At 46.8% G+C, this 21,471-nt stretch overlaps 1 protein-coding gene across 17 annotated transcripts in view; it reads right to left on the reverse strand.

Moving 5' to 3' along the window:
* OBSCN (obscurin, cytoskeletal calmodulin and titin-interacting RhoGEF) overlaps positions 1-21,471 on the reverse strand; it is a 186,307-nt gene that overhangs the window by 2,696 nt on the left and 162,140 nt on the right. For 16 of the 17 annotated variants that reach the window (XM_084214522.1, XM_084214521.1, XM_084214515.1 and 13 more), the window contains 21 exons: positions 21,268-21,401; positions 20,781-20,893; positions 18,939-19,107; positions 18,292-18,373; positions 17,633-17,833; positions 17,044-17,104; positions 16,355-16,432; positions 16,065-16,237; positions 15,493-15,519; positions 15,060-15,212; positions 14,285-14,330; positions 13,796-13,873; positions 9,363-12,936; positions 8,666-8,791; positions 7,385-7,495; positions 7,108-7,275; positions 6,577-6,699; positions 4,182-4,352; positions 2,721-2,841; positions 1,662-1,901; positions 323-546 (listed from right to left, as the gene is read on the reverse strand). In XM_084214522.1, the coding sequence (XP_084070648.1) occupies positions 323-546; positions 1,662-1,901; positions 2,721-2,841; positions 4,182-4,352; positions 6,577-6,699; positions 7,108-7,275; positions 7,385-7,495; positions 8,666-8,791; positions 9,363-12,936; positions 13,796-13,873; positions 14,285-14,330; positions 15,060-15,212; positions 15,493-15,519; positions 16,065-16,237; positions 16,355-16,432; positions 17,044-17,104; positions 17,633-17,833; positions 18,292-18,373; positions 18,939-19,107; positions 20,781-20,893; positions 21,268-21,401 (6,173 nt within the window). The remainder of the gene's footprint in view (positions 1-322; positions 547-1,661; positions 1,902-2,720; positions 2,842-4,181; positions 4,353-6,576; positions 6,700-7,107; positions 7,276-7,384; positions 7,496-8,665; positions 8,792-9,362; positions 12,937-13,795; positions 13,874-14,284; positions 14,331-15,059; positions 15,213-15,492; positions 15,520-16,064; positions 16,238-16,354; positions 16,433-17,043; positions 17,105-17,632; positions 17,834-18,291; positions 18,374-18,938; positions 19,108-20,780; positions 20,894-21,267; positions 21,402-21,471) is intronic. The other variant, XM_084214517.1, reaches the window with a different exon arrangement.

Raw genomic sequence — 21,471 nt, forward strand, 5'->3', positions numbered from 1 at the left:
TGGTTGAGGAGCTTCCACAGGGATGCTGATTACAGTGAAACCGTAAGAACCTCTGGGCAGCTGGCAGCAATGCTTTATCCCTGGATAAATGGACTCATGGATGCCAGCCAGGGGGGCATCGCTGTGAGCTCTGTCCCCTGTGGTCTGCAGTGGGACAGCTGTCACCACTCACTGCTCCCACAGACTCACACTGGCACTGGAGAGCAGCACCTGGAAGGCTTTTCTTGCTGGGACCACCTGCTGTCTTGACCAATGTTTGTGTCTTTCTGTTTATCAGAGATTGCAGAAAAGCCCCAGGTCGCTGTGACTGAGCTCTACTCACCCATGGTCTCCACATAGTCAGAGCATTTGTCCATGGTAATAAATTTGTCTGGTGTGTAGAACTGTGCATTGCCAAAATCCAGGAGTTTCAGTAGGTTGGGCTCGGTGATGATCATGTTCTCAGACCTGAGGTCCAGGTGCAGGATGTTGTGTGCATGGAGGTACTCGGTGGCACTGAGGATCTGCCACAGGTAGTCTCGGACCTCCACCTCTGAGTATGATGTCCTGGTGAGAGAAGGGGGATAGAAAACACAGGTGTCCTGTCTGCATGCCCAGAAATGCTTTTCTACACCTGCTGTCACCCTCCCCTGGGTGTCTGATCCCATCAGACCCTTGAGAGTCAAGAAGAAACAACTCTAGTTTAGCAAATCAGCTCTGTGTGGAGAGGCTGGTCCATCTGTGAGTTAGGTTTACAGATGCAACAACAGGATGTTGTAGAGCTGAAAGAGAGAAAGCCGATTTGATGCCCACCATTCCCTTTTTTAATCACAGGATTTCAGCAGATCCATTTGGTGCCACTGTGAGAAACAATGAATCTTCCTGACCATCAGTAAACCTCCATGTCATGGTGTTGGGGTTAACAGGTGTTGGTGTGAGGAAACCCTTCATGTATCACACTATGGGAGATAGTGATGCCTCAGGTTTCAGCTTTTATATTTTCACATTCTGTGCTGCTTTAGTGTGTGGGTCTGAGCTTCACATCAGGGCATGGTGAGCTCTGTGCACAGAGCAGGGAGACAAAACAATTCCTGCTCCAGCTGGGCACCAAGGACAAATGAGCCAAATCTCAGGCCAGGAGCACAAACCCCGTGGGCTGGAGAGAGAAAAACAAGCAGGGTGGGACTGCAGGGGCTAAAGCTGGGATGGGACAATGAACTGCAAGGTGCAAATGGAGCAGAGCTGATCCCAGGGAGAGACCCCGTGCCCGGCCGGGCATTTTGGGGCCATTTTGGGTCATCTTGGGTGCAGCCCTGGCTGGGCTCTGGTGCTGCCCAAGGTGGATCCATGGAGGAGATCCTTTGGATAAATCCCTGCTTTATTCTTTAGCTCTGTCCAGCCTCTGTTCTAGGTCAGCCTTCACAAAGCATCAATAGAGTTTCATATCAACCACTGTAAACTGCTTTCAGCATCTCAGCTGGGTGGCCCTGAGTTGTCCCTCTCTAGTGAACTCAAGTAATTTTTTATCTCCCAAGAAGACACAGAACAAACACTTTACAAATCCTGTGTGCAGTGCTAGCACAGTGGAGGAGATGGAGAGGGATGATCCAGTTTGTCAGGAGAAAGCAACAGGTATCTTCCTCCCAACAGCAGACTGGAAAGCTCTTCCCTCGTGTTCTTACCGTAAGGCCAAGGAGTGGAGCAGCTCTGGCCCCACACACATCTCCTGGATCAGCACCAGGTGCCGGGGGCTGACGTAGGCCCCCTTCAGCTGGGCTATGTTGGTGTGATGGAGCTTCCTCAGCACCTGGTACTCCAGCAGCACAGCCTGCTTGTCCTCTTGCCAGTAAGGGATGATTTTAGCGGCCAAGGTCTTGCCGCTCACCTTCTCCCGGCACTGCCGGACGATGCTGAATCGGCCCCTGGTGCAAAGGAACACAAAGGCACGTTAAGCTTCTCTCCTGATCTTTAAAACCACCAGGATCCCATGCTGTGGTTTTCATCTGTGCCTAGTGGGGAGTTATTGCATCTACTGTCACAGTTTGCACATCCTCCTGTGTCTTTAAACTGTAAAGTCACTTTAAATAACAGGAGTGAGAGCTTAACTCCTTTGGAGAGAGAGGAGAGAGCAAGAGAACTACCCCTGTTGGCAACAGAAATCAGTGTCTTTCTTCTAGGCAGAGAAAGTTGAGTCCCAGCACCCTGACTGCAGTGATGTCTGAGCAAGGACAAGAAACTTTGTTAGCCCTGGGCTTATTTAATGATAAATGAATTGGCTGCTCCCCTGCCCAGCACATCTGTTGTGACAGGAGAAGGGGGGATGGTATTAAACTAAAAGAGGGTTAATTTAGACCAGATATGAGGAAGAAGTTATGTTTTACAGTAAGGGTGGTAAAACAACCTTGGCCTTGAGCACTTCCAGGGACGGGGCAGCCACAGCTCCTCTGGACAGCCTGTGCCAGGGCCTCCCCACCCTCACAGGGACCAATATCCTAATATCTAAGCTAAACCAACTCTCTTTCACTTTGAAGCCATCCCCTTGTCCTGTCCCTAAACCCCCTTATGGAAAGTCCCTCCCCATCTTTCTTGTAGGCTCCCTTCAGGTGCAATTAGGTCCCCCTGAAGTTTCTCTTCTCCAGGCTGAATAACCCCGATTTTCTCAGCCTTTCTTTGTAGGAGAGCTGCTCCATCACATGTGGGATTTCCCTCTGGGTCATTAGGAACTCAGCTGGGCTCTCTACCTTTTGATCTCCGTTTGGAAGGCGTAGGTCTGGTAGGTTGGGAAGGGCTCAGGAGGTGAGATCATTTCACTCTCTTCTTCAGGGGCAGCTGATGGGAACTCCTGCGTGGCAGCACGAGGCTCTGCAGGGAGAAGGGGACAGGCTTTACATGGGAAAACAGCTCTGTGTGGAAACTGGAGCCTCTCTGAGTCTCCCCTGCTATCTGTGAATGACAACAAGCAGAACTTTCTCCAGGGGACTCTGTGTTCCAGCTGTGGCACCCACTCCTACTGGAATGCAGCAGATCCTGCTCTGTCCACCCCAAACTTCCCTGATATGGCCACTGCAGACAGAATGAGATGGATTCTATGTTGTCTGCCATGGTATCAATTTCCCTCTTAGCACTGATTCTTATTTTCTCACACAGCAAGTCCTCAGGATATGGTAAAAACTGTCAAGAAATTAGAAACTCTGATTAGAAATTAGAAGCAATTAGAAAAATTGTGGTTGGACATTTCAGAGCAGCAGCTGGAACTTGTTGCTCTGGTTCTGGTGTGTGGTTGTGTCCAAGCACTCCCTGAAATACTAAAGCATCCCTTCAAAGCATCTGGTTGGAAAAGCTGAAATATGATAAGAAATCCTGAGAAAAAGGAAAGCAGAGGACTTGGGGTGAGTTAAAAATATCTCTGTGAACCGATTTTTACAGAGCAATCCTCTCCATTGGGAGGAAATTCCAGCTACACCATCCTTCTGTTACTTTACAGAAGGGACATTTCCTTTGCCATGAGGATATGTTTGCTGTGGGGCCATGGATCTCTTAATTTTAAAAACATGTGTGCAGTACAAAGTAGTCAAACGGTGGCAAAAATAGTAAATCAAGATTTCAGTACTTCAGATACAAAATACAGCTGGAAAATTCACCTCAGAAGGACAATAATTCCCAATGGAAAACTCCAGAATAGACAAGTTAACTACTGAATTTAGGATTTAGTCTGTAATATAAGCAAGTCCAGAGTTTTCACCAGTGCAAGACCTGTATCAGTAGATAAATGCCTCCAGTAAAACATTTTTTTTACAAGACCCATTTCCTCATAGTCTCAAATCAAAACTGTGTCTTCAACAGGTAATATACAGCTCCTAGGTTGTATTTTATTATTAAATTTAATAAATATTATTTTAATAAACAATATACATTTATTTTTTATATTTTATCATATTAAATTTTATATAGTTACACATTGTTTATATTTACATGATGTTGTTATCTTGAGGCTTTTAATATGTTTATACTTATTCCCCTGTGTCCAGAACTAGAAAATAATTAGAAAGTAATTTAATTTTAGATGCAAAAGCCCTGAACAACCCTGAGCCAAGTGGAATTGGCCTTGATTCACTTGCTCTTGGCTTCTGGGTCAACAGCTGAAAAGATACAGCGGGTTTGATGCAGGAAAATCCCAAAGTTTTCTTGGTGTTTGGTCTTACCCATCTGATCCTTGCCAGTGATTGTCACTTGGGCAGAGGGGTGGCTGTAGGGGCCCATCCCTGCCTTGCTGCTGCAGGCTGTCCTGAAGCTGTAGATGAAGCCCTGGGGGAGATTTCTGGCATAGTAGCAGCAGTCAGTGATGTCAGAAGCAAGAGTTGTCCACTCCCCATCTGAACCAAGAGCAGACAGAAAAGAAATCAGGATTCATTTTAAGGTGGTCACAATGGCTTGCAGATTTTTTGAGATTTGGGGTTTTGTTGTGGGGGTTTTTTTGCTGGTTTTTTTCTGCTGTTTCTCTTCTTTTTTTCACCAGCTTTATTTATGTGCTGGGAATGTGGAGAAACCAACTTACCATGGCCAACTTTGGGGCTCTACCTGTGTCATTCTTCTCTAAAATCAGCTGGTTTGTATCTGATAATTCCAAATTGTGCCAATATTGTTCCAGAGGAGTGGTGACATTTTCCTGTGCTTTTTTCTCTTTATCTAATTCATGCCACCAAACTCTACTGGAAATATACATCAAGAACTCCAAACAAAAGATAAATCACTATTTTTTTTCCCTGTTAGCTCTGTATTGAATCCAGCTGAGACCATGAGGCTCAGGATTCCTGGGCAGAACCGTCCACTAACACCAGCAAACCCAGTGTTTGAAACATGGGGGTTTTACTCAGCTTTTATGAAACTCAGATGATTTCTCATGGAATTGGAATTGTAGGTACATTCTGGACTCATTATTCATGAGGACTCAGTTAGGAAGGAGAAAATGCCCAGCAAACATTTAATCAGCATTCCTTCCACATGATGTGCACCCTGTTTTGCTGCTGTGCTCAAGGCTGAACCCAACTTCCTGCAACTGCCTGAGATTAAACCCATCCTTCCATGCAAATAAAATCTGTCAGAGAGCCTCAAACCATTGGATAATCAGCAATTCCCCACCCAAACCCAAGGTATGATGATTTTACAGGTTAATGGTTGAATTGGGGGCTGTTTGTGCAAGAAGGAGCAGATACAGCTTAGAAATAGAGACAAATATGTTCAGAAGCAGCATAGAAAAGCCTGTTTTCAAATAAAGGATAATAAAAGAAATTTATTCCTGATTATCTGAATCCTCCTGTGTTCAGGAGAGCAGGATTTTGCAAGTTCCTGCCAAATACACAGAACACAGTGGAAAATTGTAGATGCTGTTTCCCATTTTCCTTCCTAATTGGAAGAACTTGTGTTTGTATCCTCTGCAAAATCTCTCCTACAGTTGTGTCAAAAGGAATAAGGATAAAGAAAGTGGTGTTGGAGGGAAAGTGACTCACACCAGCTCCAGAGGGAAAAGGCAGAAAGCTGCTGCCCATGCTAATCCAGAAGGGAGGGTTCGTGTGTTTGTTTGTTTGGAGAATTAAGTGAAGGAACATGGAGCAGCAGAATCCAGGCTGTGTTTGTGTGGCTGCAGCAGGAATTGCTATCAGACATCACACTCATAATAACAACAGCAAATCCATCCCAAGAGAGACAGAACAGCCTTGGGGATTTGATACAAAGCTTTTGTAACTAAACAGGAAAACATCCACTTTTTACAAGGGCAGATGGTGACAGGATGAGTGGGAAGGGCTTTAAACTGTGAGAGACTTAGATTAAATGTCAGGAAGAATTTATTGTTCAGGGGGTGGGGAACTCCTGGCACAGGGTGCCCAGAGCAGCTGTGGCTGCCCCTGGATCCGTGGAAGTGTCCAAGGTCAGGTTGGATGGGCTTGGAGCAGCCTGGGACAATGGAAGGTGTCCCTGCCATGGCAGGAGGGCTGGAATTCAGTGGTTTTTAAGATGCCTTCCAACCCAAACCATTCCATGATTAAATGATCCACTGACTTTCACCAGCCACTGGACCAAGCCTCAGAAGAAAATATCAAAGGGGTGATGCAGTTTTGTCAAACTCTTGTCTTATCCTGGCTCTTTGCCCTAAGCTTCCTCCACAGTCAATAGGAAAAGAAAGCACAGCTGTTCAGCAGAGGACAAATTGCCTGTTTGATAAATAATTTTTCTCCAAGTCTGTTCAGAAAGCCTGAGCCTGGGATGGTGTTGTTTCATTAGTGTCTCATTTTGTCAGATTACTCAGAGCTGTGTATCAGACCAGACATTAGCTGCTCACTTTTTGGTTGTAGCTTCCACACAGCCTCGTTTAATTCACACTTTAGCAAAGCCTTGGTACGAATATGCAAATTCCAGGTTGATTTAACCAGTAAAACCCCTACCTTTTAGATTGTTAAATGATAGCTGTATGAATCCCATTCCTAAGTCTAAACTGGGGAGTTAAATCAGGCTGTTTCTGAATAACCATAAAATTTCCAGCTGGTGAAGAGATTATACAAACCAAGATGTTCCTTGCAAAGCATCAGGACAGCACTTTACCTTCAGTCTTGCACTGGACAGTGTAGTGGACAGGGGTGTTGGTTTCCACAGGTTTCCAAACCACCTGCACTCCATCCTTGTAGACCTCCACGATGTCAGGGGGTGGAGGGCTGGGGGGAACCTCTGTGGAGAAGAGGCACAAACCCCATGAAGTGTTAACAGCAGCACTGCTGTGATACAAAACTCTACACCCAGCATGTCTCAGCTGCAGATATATTATTTTTATATATATATATAAAATATGTGTATGTTTTTTATGTATGCATGCATATACACACAGCTAGTGGAACAGCAATTTTGCCATCCCTAATTTAAAGTCAGTAGTAAGATTTTGGAGTGGCTCTTAATCTAGAAGAGAAAATAAAGAGTGAAGAAGAGGGAATGAACTCTGCACAGCCTGTGGACCACAGCAAGGGAGAGATCTTCCTCTGCACCCATGTGCAGAAATCTCAACTCAAAGGTACTGATAGGTTACATTTCTGGGGACAAAATTACTTAAATCCCTATTTCTGTAGCTACTCATTCTCTCACCTGCTTTTCTTATGACACAAGAGGTGGATGCTGAGCCCAGAGAGTTTGTGGCCACACAGGTGTAAATACCAAAATCCTCAGCATTAACAGAGAGAATCGTTAACAGCTGGAAGTGTTTGAGCGTGGATGAGATGAGGATCCGGCTGCTGCTCTGGACAGCTATCCCATCTGGAAAGCAGCAGATGGGGGACATAAACACCCTGCAAATTACACCAAGGTGTAATTTGCAGGCCCTGTCCTGAGGGTCAGGGGCTCTCTGGAGGGATGGCAGTGTCACCTCTGAACCAGCTGATCTGCAGGGAGGAGTGAGCTGCAGTCCGGCACGAGAGCGTCACGCACTGCCCGGCGGCCGCAGCCTGGTCCGTGAGCTCCTCGGTGAATGATGGGGCTGCAGAGAGGAGGGAAAGGGGGGATTCAGGGTGGCCTGGAGAGCTTTGTGGAAAACAAATCCCTCCAGGACATCAGAGAGCATTTTTAATGGTGTCAAGAACCTTTCTGGTTCATGGCGTCCCATTCCTTTGACCACCATTTGGAAAATCCCTCAGGCACAGAGGACATTGGTGAACCCTGTTCACCCATGGGTGTGACAGACCAGATGGATCTTGGAAAATCCATGGGGAATATCTGCATTGCCCAGCCCTGGTACAAAAACAAATCCCTGCAGGACATCAGAGAGCATTCTTAATGGTGTCAAGAAAATTTCTGGTTCATGGTGTCCCATTCCTTTGACCACCACCATTTGGAGAATCCCCTGGGCACAGAGCACACAGGTGAAGGAACCCTGTTCATCCATGGGTGTAGTGTGACAGATCCAGATGGATCTTGGAAAATCCATGGGGAATATCTGCATTGCCCAGCCCTGGTACAGCTAAAGCAGCAGAACAGCTCAGAGCAGAGGGAGACCCTGTCACAGCAAGGGTTTTCTCAGGCCGAACCTAAATGTGGGGACAAAACTGAATAATGGAATTTCGAGGATGAGGGGATCAAATAGGACAAGAGGAAATGGCCTTCAGTAGCCTCAAGGGAGGTTTAGTTTGGATATTAGGGAAAATATCTTCATGGAAGGTGTTGTCAAGGACTGGAGGAGAATGCCCAGGGAGTCACCATCCCTGGAGGGATTTAACAGATGTGTGACACTTGGGAATGTGGTTTAGTGGGGGCCTTGGCAGTGCTGGGGTAATGGCTGGACTCAGTAAACATAGAGGTCTTTGCCAACTAAATGATTCTATGATTGAGACAACACAAGAGAAAAGAAGTCATGAAAGATGGAAATTGGAGAAGAATAAACCCTGTAGAGCATTAAATCTGCTCCTATCTCCACAGGAAAGAGGGAACTCAGGTTTTCTTTTGTGTTTCTCCACAGTGGCCAGGGGCTGCCAGCCTCCTACAGCTGCCCTTCCCAGTGTTTGTCTGGGCTCTGCTGAATGCTGGGACAGTAACATGACCTCAGAAAATGCTCCTGCTGGAGCCAAGGGGAAACTTGCCAGAGATACAGCACTTCTTTCCTGAATCACCTTCTGGGCGTAAAACTAACCAATGACTCCTGCCCCAGCAATACCTTTCTCCTTTGGGATGAGGCTTGGTAGCTTGAATGAAGGGAGTGCTGATTTCCTCTTCAGAGATCCTTCAGCCCCTATTAACAGCTCCTTTTCTGCTGCCTCACTTCCCAGCTCACCAAACTCTGCCATGAGAAAGGATGAGAAGTCATTCAAGGCCATCCTTCTCCCCGTGGCATCTATTTGCAGTGACAGTTCTGCCTTCACACATAAACAGTCACAGGTTCCCTTATTAACCAGCCTTTGATTAACAGGGAAGTCTGTGACAGCTGCTGCAAACAGAACAGGGGCCTGGAAGAACAGGGACTATCCAGGGATGGCAGAGAGAAAAGGGCAGATCCCCATGTCCAGTAACCAGGGTGATTTCAGCTTCTCCCAGTCACTTTAACCTGAGAGATTTGCCAGTTCAGATGACAACTGCAGCAAGGAAAGCATCACCCAGCCCTGGTCTGCTTCTGTGCAACCTCAGACAGGGAATTTGAGCCCCTTCCATCAGTGGATTAACCCAGCTGGCTCTGCACTGAAGCCAGCCAGAAACAGAGACCTGATGGTGGAGACTGCTGAATTCAGGACCTGCCACAGCCAGATTTGCAATTCCAGTCTAACCACAGCTTCAAACATGCTGGGGGAAAAAAGGGTAGCTGTAGCAGAGCCCGGTTATGGCAGCAAATCTGTGAAGGAACAGAGGGAAATAATTACCTTCCTCTGGCTCAGGAGATGTCTTTCCTTTTAGGATTCTTGAAATGTGGGCAACAGAAGCTTTTACTTTCTTCTTCAGACTCTGCTCCACCGACTGCTCCACTGAATGAGACCTTGCATATGGCTTAAAGAGTCCAGGCTTGGTGTGGAAGGAGCTTTTCTGCTTCCCACTGGAGTCCTTTTGGGAGCTATACATTTCTTTATGGCTCTCTGCCCCTTTCCCCATGGCTAATAAGTTAGCTGCCTTTGAATCCTCAGATATTTCCAAACGGTTCTTCCTGTTCTTGTCTTCCTGTTCCCTGATGCACAATCTTTTATCCTTATGGAGATGTCCTGCAGGAGGGGACCTTGCCCTTTCACCAAGAAACATAAACCGTCTAGGAACTGGTTTGGGTGAAGGCTTCTTATAGCTCAGGAACTCAAATGGGAAATAAACAATGTCATATAAATCTGAGAAATTCAAATAGGCTGGCTCCACTTCTGAGATGTCAAATTTTTGGGGGCCGCTGCCAGGACTGGGTGTTTCATCTGACAGGTCTTTGATTTTCACCAAAGAAACTTCTGGGTGTTTGCCAGTGTCCTTGAGCACTGGCACGTGGATGGCTCTTCTGGCAGTGTCCAAGCTCTCTGTGGAGGAAAGGCTCTCTGGGCTGGAAGGAGAGGTCTCAAATGCCAAGTCCTCCAGGTGCTCACATTCATGAGGAACTGTCTGTGCTCCCTGCTCTTCCAGGACTGCTGGCTCCTCACTCACAGCAAGGCAGGGTTCTGCAAGGTCATCCTGCTCAGCGACTTCTGCTCCTCCACCCTGTTGGGCAGAAGGGAATGAGGTGCCCATGTGTGCTTGGCTGCCTTTGTAGGACATCTCTCTGCGAGGAGAAATGTGCCTCTTGCTTCCCTTCTGTCCAGAAACTGACTCTGCCCAAACATTCATCTCCTCAGAGAGGGAAACCATCTCATCCACCAAGCCCTCCAGCACAGCAGACTCCTCGTCACTGTAAAAAGAAGATCTGTGGTGTGACAGCTCCTGGCCATGATGATCCCTGCGGAGCAGTGGTGGGGCAGCTTCTCCAGCATCACCTCTTCCACTTTCTAAGGCAAAACCCTCACCATAACCCTCTGGATATTCCTCATATTCCAGTCCATAGGCTGAAGCTGGAGCAATTTCTGGTTGTGAAGCAGTTAATGCACCTGAGCTGCCACTCTCCAGACCATCCGAAATCCCAGCCCTGTGCTGCTCAAGCACCCCATGTCCAGCCTTGGGGAAAGGAGCAGCCACAGCTTGTCCAGCTGCTGGGCTTCCACTTGCTGTCACAACAGATCTCATCTCCCTGTGAACTGACACCTCTGTGTGCTCTTGATTTTCACCCTGCCAGGCCTGAGGGAGGGCAGTGCTTTGGGAGGACTCAGCTCTGGCTGGGTGTCTGCTCTCCAGAGCAGCAGGCTCTGAGCCATGGCCTTCAGGAACCTTCTGGGGTTCGGCTCCTTCATGGGCCAAACTGGAAACAACCCCTGGGACAGCTGAGCTTTTACTCCTCCGAGCAGCAAGTTGTTCCTTGCTGGGAGCCTGCTGTGCTCCATGGGAGACCAGAGCTGGCGCTGATCCTGGCGCTGGGATTTTGGGAGCAGCGAGCTGCTCTCCCCTCAGGACAGCTGCTGCTGTGTCTAAGTGAGCAGGAGCCTTCTTGTGTGCCTGGCTTTCCTCACCGCGGGCTGATGGTGCAGTGATTCCTGTAACAGCTGCTTCTGCATCTTCCAGGACAGCAGATCTCACATCTTTATGGGTCTTCAGCTTCTGAGGAACACCTTCACCAGCTGCAAGGGTACCTGGCTGTTTGCCCAGCATGACAGTAGCTGCTGGAACACTTTTCCCAGGAATTTCCTCACTTTTGTCTTTACATACCAGAAGTGATTCAGTTTCTGTTTGCTCTGTTGGAGCAGCAGAGCTTTCATGCTCCATGAGTTCAGATTCAGCGGTGCCATGAGCAGAAGTCTTTTCATCTGAATGTTTCTGCCTTTTGTCTTTCCAAGGTGGGGCTGGGGCTGTCCTTTTGACAAGCAAACCTCCACCTGTTAGGTCTGGGTGGGTGTGGGTGTGAGCAGACTCCTGGGGCAGACACACACATCCCTCAGGAGGAGGAGAAGACTTTGGGGTGGGCTCTGACTGTGTGAGGGTTGAAATGGACTCTTTGCCCCCCTGAAAAGCAGAGTCAGAGGCACGGCCAGAGGCAGATTTACCCTCTGTGCTCTCGTGTTTTGGAGCTGATGGTGCTGTTACATCTGAGCACTGGGCAGTTGCAATGGGGCTTTTGCCTTCCAAACATTCAACGTCCTCCTCAATCTCGGTGGCTTTTGACTTCTTCAGTAAACGCTTCCTATTCTCACTCCTGTGGGGTGACACTGGAAGCCCCTCTGCCTGTTGTATGACAGCAGCTGGGCACCCATTCCCCTCACAGTGTGTGGAGGGAGAGGGTTTCTCTCCTGAGCAATCCTTGCTGGCTCTCCTGGCGTCCCCTTGCTCCGCTGTGCCCGCAGAACATCCCTTGCCAGGCCCTGCGGAAGCGTCGCAGTGAGCGCTGCCTTCAGGGCAGCTTTCCTGGGACAGCACATCACAGTCCTCCTCCAAAATCTCTTGTTCCCTCAGGGATCTGGAGGCTCTCAGCCTGTAGTCATCCAGGGAGCGGCTGCGGCTGCCGGCAATGGCAGGGTGCGGGGGCTTCCTGGCCATGTCAAACGATGCGGATTTGGTCAAGGATCCCAGCAGACTTTCTCTGCGATCATCTCCTTCTTCTTCTTCTTCTTCTTCCAGTTCAAACTGCTCAAGGAGGGGCTCACGGAGGCCGCTGAGGGGCACCTTTGAATACCCAGCCTTCCTGAACGTCCTCCTGGCTCTGTCCAGGTGCCTTCTGAACTCCCTGCCTGGTGACGAAGGCGGCCTCGCAGGCAGCTCCGTTGCTTGGCTGTAGAAGGTGCTTTTAATGACGCTCTGCCTGGGAACACAGGCAGATGGCTTCTCTGCCCCATCCCCTGCCTCTTCCCCTCTGTCCTTTTCAGATAAAGGTGTGTCTGGTTTTCCTTTCTGATGCACAAGCGATGTGCTTTCCGTGGAAGCTCTCAGGGATGAAGGCTCAGCAGCGCCGCTTTTTTGGGATGGCTCTCCCCGCAGGCTGGGAAGGAGCCTCTCCTCTTTCTCCTGTAAGATACTTGCCATGAGCTCTTTGCTTTCTGTGGGTGATTTATCCCCCACCTCAGCTTTCATTGAAGCATATTTCCTCCGCATGGGTTTGACTGGTGGCATGGAGCTTTTGGAGTGCTCCCATTCACTTGCACGTTTCAGAGGCTCGGGATGGCTCGTGGCATCAAATACGGGCAAGTGCAGTTCAGGGGTGGAGCCAAAGTGCCTCTTTTGGGGGAAATTCGAGTTCTCGTTGTCTGAAGAGGAGCCACTGGTGCTGGATGAAGTGCTCTCCTCAATGAGGTGTCGGGAGATGGCCAGGGAGCTGTTGTCGTGGGTCCTTTCCAGGATTTCTGGGATGGACCTCATCACCAGGATGGATTTGTAGCACATCAGGGAGCGCTGAGAAGGAAACACAACACAGCACAAGGAGATGGGAACATGGTGGGAGTATGGAAAGCAAACACACCAAAATAATTCCTGCACCCATGAGTCTGATCAGACACTGCCACCCTCTGCACGTGTCACCAGTCCAGGCCTCATTTTCTCTCCAAATCTTCCCTTTCACTGACATGACATTAAATTGGCATTAGGAAACACACTTTCTTTGGTGACTGGGAGGAAACAGGACCCTGTTTGAGATTTCCAGAGTCAATCTGGCCGCTCAAAACCAATGGAAAGGAGTTTTTGATGGAAAACATCAGATGAGAGACTCGCTGGCGTAAACAACTTTAAATCCTTTTACTGCAATACAACCTACAGTGACTTAGGCCAGCAGAAGACCTACCAAGTGTAGGGGATGGGATTCCTCTGCTCTAAATTCTGCCATGTGGGGCATCTCAGTTGAAGCTGGGCCTCTCCTTCCAGCCAGCAGAGAGAAACTGGCATGTTCAGAAGGCAATCAATCCAATTATTTGAGAGAACTTCAGGAAAAGAGGCCTTTTCTTGGCACCTATCTGTAATTCAGCTCCAATTGCAAAGGCAGCTGAGGACACCTAACTCAGGCACAACCTTGTGTCTTACAGGCTCCTGCTTGGGTTTCCAGGCAGTAAAAGCCTAGATAATTCATTCCTCACACATCCATCTCTCCTGGGCTTTTTCCCAGCTCCCAGCCATGCTCATTTCTCTGCTGAACTCGCTGTCCTGACCCTAAAGATTTTCAAAGATTCAGATATTAAATCATCAGTTATAATATTAGAAAATTCAGCAATTAAAAATAGATATAACTAAACAGAATCAACACAGACTGGGGGCAACTCACCTGCCACTTGCTCCGAGCCACAATGAATTTGAGCTGCTTGGTGTTAATGAAGTGAGCTGCTTCAAGAGGGACATTGTGCTGCCAGGTGGAATGAGAGGACAACCATTGGTTAAAAAATCCTGATTCCATTTCTTGAGGCGTTTTTGTGGGGGTTTTTTTTTAGAATTCTCTCTTTACCTAAATTGTTTAATTTAGGAAAGTTACAGTAGATCAACTGCTGCAGTCCTTTCATAGTTAAATTGCAGACAAAATCAGCTTTTCAGTGATTAAATCAAAACCTGTTCAATACCTGTCATGAAATTCTTTTTGCTGTTGGCAATTTTTTTGCTCTTTTCCTTAGTGATTTAAGGCTTTAAAATACAAACTTTGGTCTGCAAGGCCAGTTTCCTTTCTGTACTGATGTCACAGAACAAGAGGGCATGGCCTCAGGTTGCACCAGGGAGGTTTAGCTTGGATATTAGGGAAAATTGAGGACCAGGACAGACTTACCATGAACCATTTGTGGGAAAGACAGTCCAAAGCACTCGGCCTGGATCTGGTAAGAGAACAGATTGACATTTGAGTGGGAAATCCCCTCCAACCGCAATCACTGATCTTCCTGAAGGTGCTGCTGCATGCTGACACCTGTGTACAGCACTCAGGGCTGTGTCCTTGGGATGCTGATTTGGGGCACAGAAGCCAAAAAGACACACAGCAGCTTCCAACTCAAGGCTGCCTTCCCCTGAGTGGAAAACATCCTTCTTTTTTCAGTCTGACACTCCCCACAGATGCTCAGGAAGAGCTCATGGCTCTTTGCAGAGCTCAAGAATGTCCAGAGCAGCTCTGAGAGTGACTTTGCCTCTTTAGGCGGCCAGAGTGAAAATAGCTTTGGCAGCAGGCAGAAAGAGTAGGAATGAAATCAAAATCAAATGCCTGTAAATATGCCTTCAAGCCAACTTTTGTACTTGAGGTTGCTTAATGAATGTGGTCAATGTTATTTCATTCCCTCCATACCAGTCCGTGCTCTTCCCACTCGTCTGTGTCATTCCAGAAACTCCTCAGCCTGGAGGAGGCAGGGAGCCAAGACATTACCACACCAGGGAGAGGCCAATTTGGCAAATATCTGAGTTGTGGGCTGGGTAATGGGGAATTATGGGGAAGAATTAGGGGGAAAATGAAGCACATCTCACACAGCTTTCTACTTTTCAAACCAAATGATGAGCTGGGATGTGCCTGCTGAGACACCAGCAGCTCTGCACAGAGGGAGGCACGGGAGGGCACTCACTTGGGCTGCTGCTGCAGGATCCCTTTCATGAAGTCCTTGGCATCTTCACTCAAGTGAACAACATCAGGAATGGTCCATGAAATTTCCCCGTTCTGGATATTTAGGAGAGTTTTCCTGTCGTTCTCCCCAGCAAATGGAGACTTGCACGTGAGGCTTATTTATTGGACACCACAAAATGAAAGGAGACAGGTTTTAGGTTTCTGTTTTCTGTTCAAATGACAGAAGCACAAATGCTCACGTGGGGCTTTTAAATACTTGAGAGGCTCCGTGCCTGGGACTTGCAAGGAGCAACCAGGAAATGAGGAAACCACAAAATAAATTGTCCTTATTATGGAAGGACTGAATGCTCCACTCAAATCCCTCACTTGAAAGTGCTGAACCTCTGATGGACAAAGGGTTATGGAGGGAATGTTTCCAAGATTTATTTATTTACCTTAAATACGTGATGACTCCGACAGCCCTGAGGAGAGAGGAAACACAAATGTCATTTTTGTCACTATTTTTTCATCCTTCTCAATCCCCTCTTCCTGCCACTAGACACCCTGAAACAGCAAGATCACCTTCTCCTCACCTTTCAATAATAATAAATCCCAAAAGTGATTGGTTTTTTCCATTTATTTTCCCCCTTCAATATTTTTTAATTGTTCTCAAGCAATCCCTAATTTTTAAAGCACAGATAGAGGAAAGGACTCAAAATAATTCCTTTTTTAAACTTTTTTTTTGCCTTTTCTAGAAATCTCTTTAGGATCATTCCCTCTAGTTGCTGCCTGGAATAGAGATCATCTCCTCCAAGATGCTCCTTTGCATTAATTAGCAGTCAGAGTTCAATTATGGCTGAAAAAAAAATTAGAAGGAGCTTTAAAAGAGCCTTGATGGCTTTTGGATTGTCAGCGTTCGCTTTCAGTTTCCTGTGTTGTAATCACTGCTCCATTTACTAATTAACAGCTAATGGAAATTCAGGACATTGTGGGCCTGGAAAAGCTTTTTGAGAAAATGAGAGATTACCAGATATCAGTTGCTTTTGACACTGGTGACTGGGAAACAATTTCTGGGGCAACAAACTCCGGAGAGCCGTATTTGCTGTACTGGGGCTGCACGGGTGTGATCCTCTGGGCAAAGCCAAAGTCACAGATCTTCAGGTCTTCCCTCTCAGGATAAACCATGAGGATATTCAGTGGCTGTTGAATGAAAAATAAATAAAAGGGGAATTTTTTCTTGAGAGCAGGGAGTATTTTCAGTTGTAAGAATAATTCAGAGAACACCCAATGCCTGGCCAACACGTCATTGCTGATTACCTTGATGTCCAAATGAAGGATGTTGTTGTCATGAAGATATTTGATTCCTTCCAAAATTTGCTTGATGTACAGTTTGACCTAAGAATTGAGCCCATTATTAAACAATTATTAAATAAGCAATTATTAAACAGGGACAGTAAATGGGAGAGTCCCTGATTTCACTAAGATTTGATCATTAAAGGTCCCTCCCAGTCCAAACCATTCTATGATGTTTCCCTCTGAGAATTTATCAAAAAAAATTATTTTACCAATAAATATTGGACATCTATCTACTAAATTAGAGATGTGAAACATTTTGAACTTTTAGCACCAAGGATGTAAAAAAAATCTCTTAGAAACCATAATTTCAGCTTTTCTTTTAAAGACAGAAAGGGAGTAGATAGAATACAGTTACAGGGGATAAAGTGGTACTAAGTGGAGATAGGAGCTCCAGATTACAGATAGCAAAGAAATGATGACAAGAGAGCAAATATAATCTTCTTTTTTTGGTGAATGCAATCCTGGGGGTGACCCCCCTGGCTGTTTGTAGTTATTCCCCAAAGAAACCCAACTAGCAATGAAAGTTGCCAGGAATACATTGTAAAGGCTGATTCTGCTTTGATGGATTATCACTGGTTCAAAGACATTTCTCATATTCCAAAAGGAAAATGCAGAAAGAATCAACTCTGGGCTTTCAAATGAGAAATTACCTCAGCTTCAGTGACCACGCTCTTCTTGAACAGACGGTCCAGGAGCTCTTCATTGGAGCATCTGACAGTGGCATTAAGGGACAACAGAACCGCATGGAAAAGCTTATTTTGACTCTGGAGCCTCCTCCATCCAGCCAACAGCAGAGTTCACGAGGTGATCTCAGGCTGTGGGATCATCATGAAAGCCTCTGCTGCAGCAGAGACTGGGCTGCTCTAAACCTGGTGTCACTTCTGCTAAAATCTGCCTGTTGATTTTGGGGGTTCTGCATTTCCCTCATGCTCACCTGGACTGGATCTCATGGAAACAGAGCTCACAACTTCCAGATGTTATAAAAAACTAATTTTGGTGCTTAATGACTCATTCACACTTGTATATACAAGTCTGATTTTTCTCACCCAGCAGGAGCTGAGGATTGCAGTGGAGCTCTCACAGAGCTGTGCTGTCCTGCAGTGCAGAGAAGAATTGTGTGTGCCCTTTTCTCTCAGGAAAAAAAACAAACAAAAAAATTATTAATTACTTAGATATTTAATAAATGAGCTCTACCCAGTACTTCCCAGCCTCTTCAGCCAACTGCACAGAAAAGGATACAACTCCAGAATCAAAATCAGTGTTTTTCGTGTTTCAAACTCATCCAGGAGCCTGGTAATTCTGTCATGGGACAGAGAGGCGAGAATATCCCTCTCTTGATGAGCTCTAGACTTGGTTTTGCTCCTCAGAGGGATGAATTTGGCAGCACAGGACACCCTGTTCCCTTTGTGCACCACCCGTTTCACGAAGCTGAAGCAGCCCCTGTGCAGGAATTGAAGGACAAACCCCGATCACACCCGGGCAGAGATTTTCCCCCAGCCTGGCCTTTGACAGCTCCCTGCTGCTCCATGCTTCAGTTCTGGCTGTGTGTGAGGTGCTGTTGCCCTCTCCTGGCTGTCTCCAAAGGAAAGCAACGTGTTCCCATCGAGGGAAAAGCTGCTGCAGTTGATGCAGGCTCGTGCTGGTGCTCCTGCATCCCTTGGACAGACCAGGTGTGACAGGCTTGGGATGCTCCTGTTGCCAAGAGGCCACATCCAGGCACTAATCTGTGAGCCTTTGGACGTTTTTTCTGGTTGGAGCTGCCCCAGCACACCTTGGAGTGACATCCCACTTCTGCCTTTATTTCCAACTTCTCAGGACCCACTTCTGCCTCAGCAGCTGAGATGGGCAATGAAGATATTCCCTGGCAGGGATGCTGTAGAGTTGGAAAATTCACTTACCTTCCAATCTCCTGCTTAACCTCATAATGGGAGTGGAGCTTTCTCCTGGTGGCCACTTTCTTTCCTTCTTGGTCTTTCTTAGCTTTGGAAATGAAGAAAGACAAAAGGGTAAATATTCAGACAACAGTGCTTTGCTAATAGTGTGAAAAGTTGTTACAGGACTTAAGGCAGGAAAAATCAGAGGGGTCTTCTAAACTTCTAAGGAGAATTAAGTGGAGTTGTTTGATAAGAGAACATGTCCAAATGAACTTTGGGGTTGCCCAGAGAAGTGGCTGCCCCACCCCTGAAAGTGTTCAGGTTGGATGGGGTTTGGAGGAACCTGAGATAGTACAAGGTATCCCTGCCCATGGCAGGGGCTGGAATTAGAGCATCTTTAAGGTTCTTTCCAACCCAAACCATTTGGGGATTTTGGGATTTGATTTTATCCTGGATCCTGCCAGACTGGCCATGTATAAATGCTTCACAGGAACACAGAACACATTCCATGCAGGTACCAGAACATGACTGCAACAAATTACACATGGCCATGGCAGTGGAGGCAACTTCTGCAGCTGAGAGGATGGCATTGCCCTCACAGGTGACAGGGTGGCATTGCCCTCACAGGTGAGAGGATGGCATTGCCCTCAGAGGTGAGAGGATGGCATTACCTTCCCGTACAACGAGCTCTGCTTTGCACAAAACTTCCCCTCCTGCATTTTTGGCAACACAGGTATAAACACCACCATCTTCCAGGGCAGCATTGTCCACGGTTAAGAAATATGTTGTTCCTTCCTTCCCCTGATGGACTCTGTCACTGTCTGTCAGCAGTGAAGTGCCCTGAGGGAAGGAAATGACATTTTGGCACTGGAAAAGCCAAGATGGAACAGATGTTTCTGCTCTCCTGATGCCTCAGGTTTCTGCTTTTATATTTTCAGATTCTGTGCTGCTTTAGTGTGTGGGTCTGGGTTCATATTATGGGAGTGAGCTCTGTGCACAGAGCAGGGAGACAAAACAATTCCTGCTCCAGCTGGGCACCAAGGACAAATGAGCCAAATCTCAGGCCAGGAGCACAAACCCCGTGGGCTGGAGAGAGAAAAACAAGCAGGGTGGGACTGCAGGGGCTAAAGCTGGGATGGGACAATGAACTGCAAGGTGCAAATGGAGCAGAGCTGATCCCAGGGAGAGACCCCGTGCCCGGCCGGGCATTTTGGGGCCATTTTGGTTCATCTTGGGTGCAGCCCTGGCTGGGCTCTGGTGCTGCCCAAGGTGGGTCCATCGAGGAGATCCTTTGGATAAATCCCTGCTTTATTCTTTAGCTCTGCCCAGCCTCTGCTCTAGGGCAGCCTCTCAAGGCATCACTTCAAGGAACAGAGCTACAGCACAGACTATTTATGTGAGCAAACCTCATGGAGAAAATGCTGCTCAGGGGAGTGGTGGAGTCACCATCCCTGGAAGTGTTCAAGAAAAAACTGCATGTGGGTCTGGTTGACAAGGTAGTATTCTGTCAGAGGTTGGACTCAGTGATCTTGGAAGTCCTTCCAACCTTAATGGTTCTGTGATTCTGTTTTGTTTTTTTTTTTTTTTCATAAATGCTCTGAAGAAAGGGGCAGGATGGAGTGTGTGTGATAAAGAGCAGGTTGTGAGTGTTTGCAAAAGGTCCCTGTGACAGTAAAATGCAAGATAAAAATATATAATACAATATGTACATATATGTATATAATACCACAAATATGAAGTGATGCAATCCTGTTTTCCCACATAAAATCTCTGTTTCTGAGGTTTTCTATACTAAACTGTAACAAAAATTTAAGTTACAGTAAATCACTCCACAGCAGCCCCAGTTCAGTGCTTGGTGGGAGCTAAAAGGTACCAGATCCTAGAAATTATTAGGGAAGAAATGAAGGATAAGACACAGAGTATGATTTGATAAATGCTTGGTTTGCCCATGGTGTGGCACTATTTGGTACATCATCATCATCATCATCAGTGTCTTCTGTAAGAGCCTCTGGATGAGGATATTGACAGATTTGGTCTCTTCAGCCTGGAAGGGAGGCTCTAGCAAGATTAACAACAATGTTGTAAGGAATAATAAATAATTTCTCTCCCTTCTATGGGATATTCATTGTCCTTAGTCACATTGATTTTACTAAGCAGTTGCAGGAAAGATACAGAGCCTGGAAGTCACGCTGGCAATTGGGATAAGCCACTCAATCCCATTCCTGCCCCCAGACTGCAGCACACATCTCAGTGGCACTCAGGTAGAAACAATTTCTCTTCCTGCTCCTTTTGGTCCCCAGAACCATCTTGGTTGCCCTCTCTGCAGGGGGACATGGTGACAACACAGGGAGGGATGCACAGGTAGTGGTTCAGTGGGAGCAGCTGGTTCCATAAACTCTGCAGACACGATCCAGAGTCAGTGTGAGAGGTGTGGGAGGAAAGAGCGGGTGAAATTCCCCATGGAATTGTGCACTGCAGTCCTCACTCTCAGCCAGAGAAGAGCCTGCACTCACCTTGAACCACAAAACCGTGGGCTGAGGGGTTCCTTCAATGACTGCCTGGAATTTGGCACGTTCCCCAGAGTTCACCTGCACATCCTCTATTGTCACTTGCATGTAGGGAGGACCTGGTGAGAAAAGAGCATTTGCTGCGTGCACAGCACTGCAACTTCTTTCCCAGTGTGCTGACAGGGGTAGAGTTACTCAATGGGATTTATAGACAGTCCAGTTAGGATGTAACAGGAGTTTAAAGTCAAGTCAAGAGGTACAACAGCAATGTATTTGGGGTTCTTCATGCTGAAATTACTTTTAGGCTTCTTATCTTAGCTATTACTTTGTGTTTAATAAACACTTACCATTCAAAAATGAAACTAAAATTAAATTTAAAAAAAATTAATTAAAAAAATTTAAATTAAAAAAACCAAACAGTTAGGAGTGGTTACCAAAAGAGAAGACAGTGAGAATCATGAGACTGGGAAAGGGAAACAGGGTTTGGTCTTACTTGTTGGAGTCTTCTCCTCAGTCTTATACACACGAGTTCTTTCTGTGGTCTCAATGTAAACTTCACTGTGCACGTCCCAGACCACGTCTCCTTCTCTCCTGTACCAGCCTCCTGCCTCTGCATCTGGGGACGTTCTTTCAAGAAACCCAAGAGAAAAGATCATGGCATAGCCACATACAAGAGGTGCAGGATTACACCCTGCCA

Source organism: Fringilla coelebs (assembly GCF_963513975.1).
Source record: "Fringilla coelebs genome assembly, chromosome: 1".
Taxonomy (NCBI): Eukaryota; Metazoa; Chordata; class Aves; order Passeriformes; family Fringillidae; genus Fringilla; species Fringilla coelebs.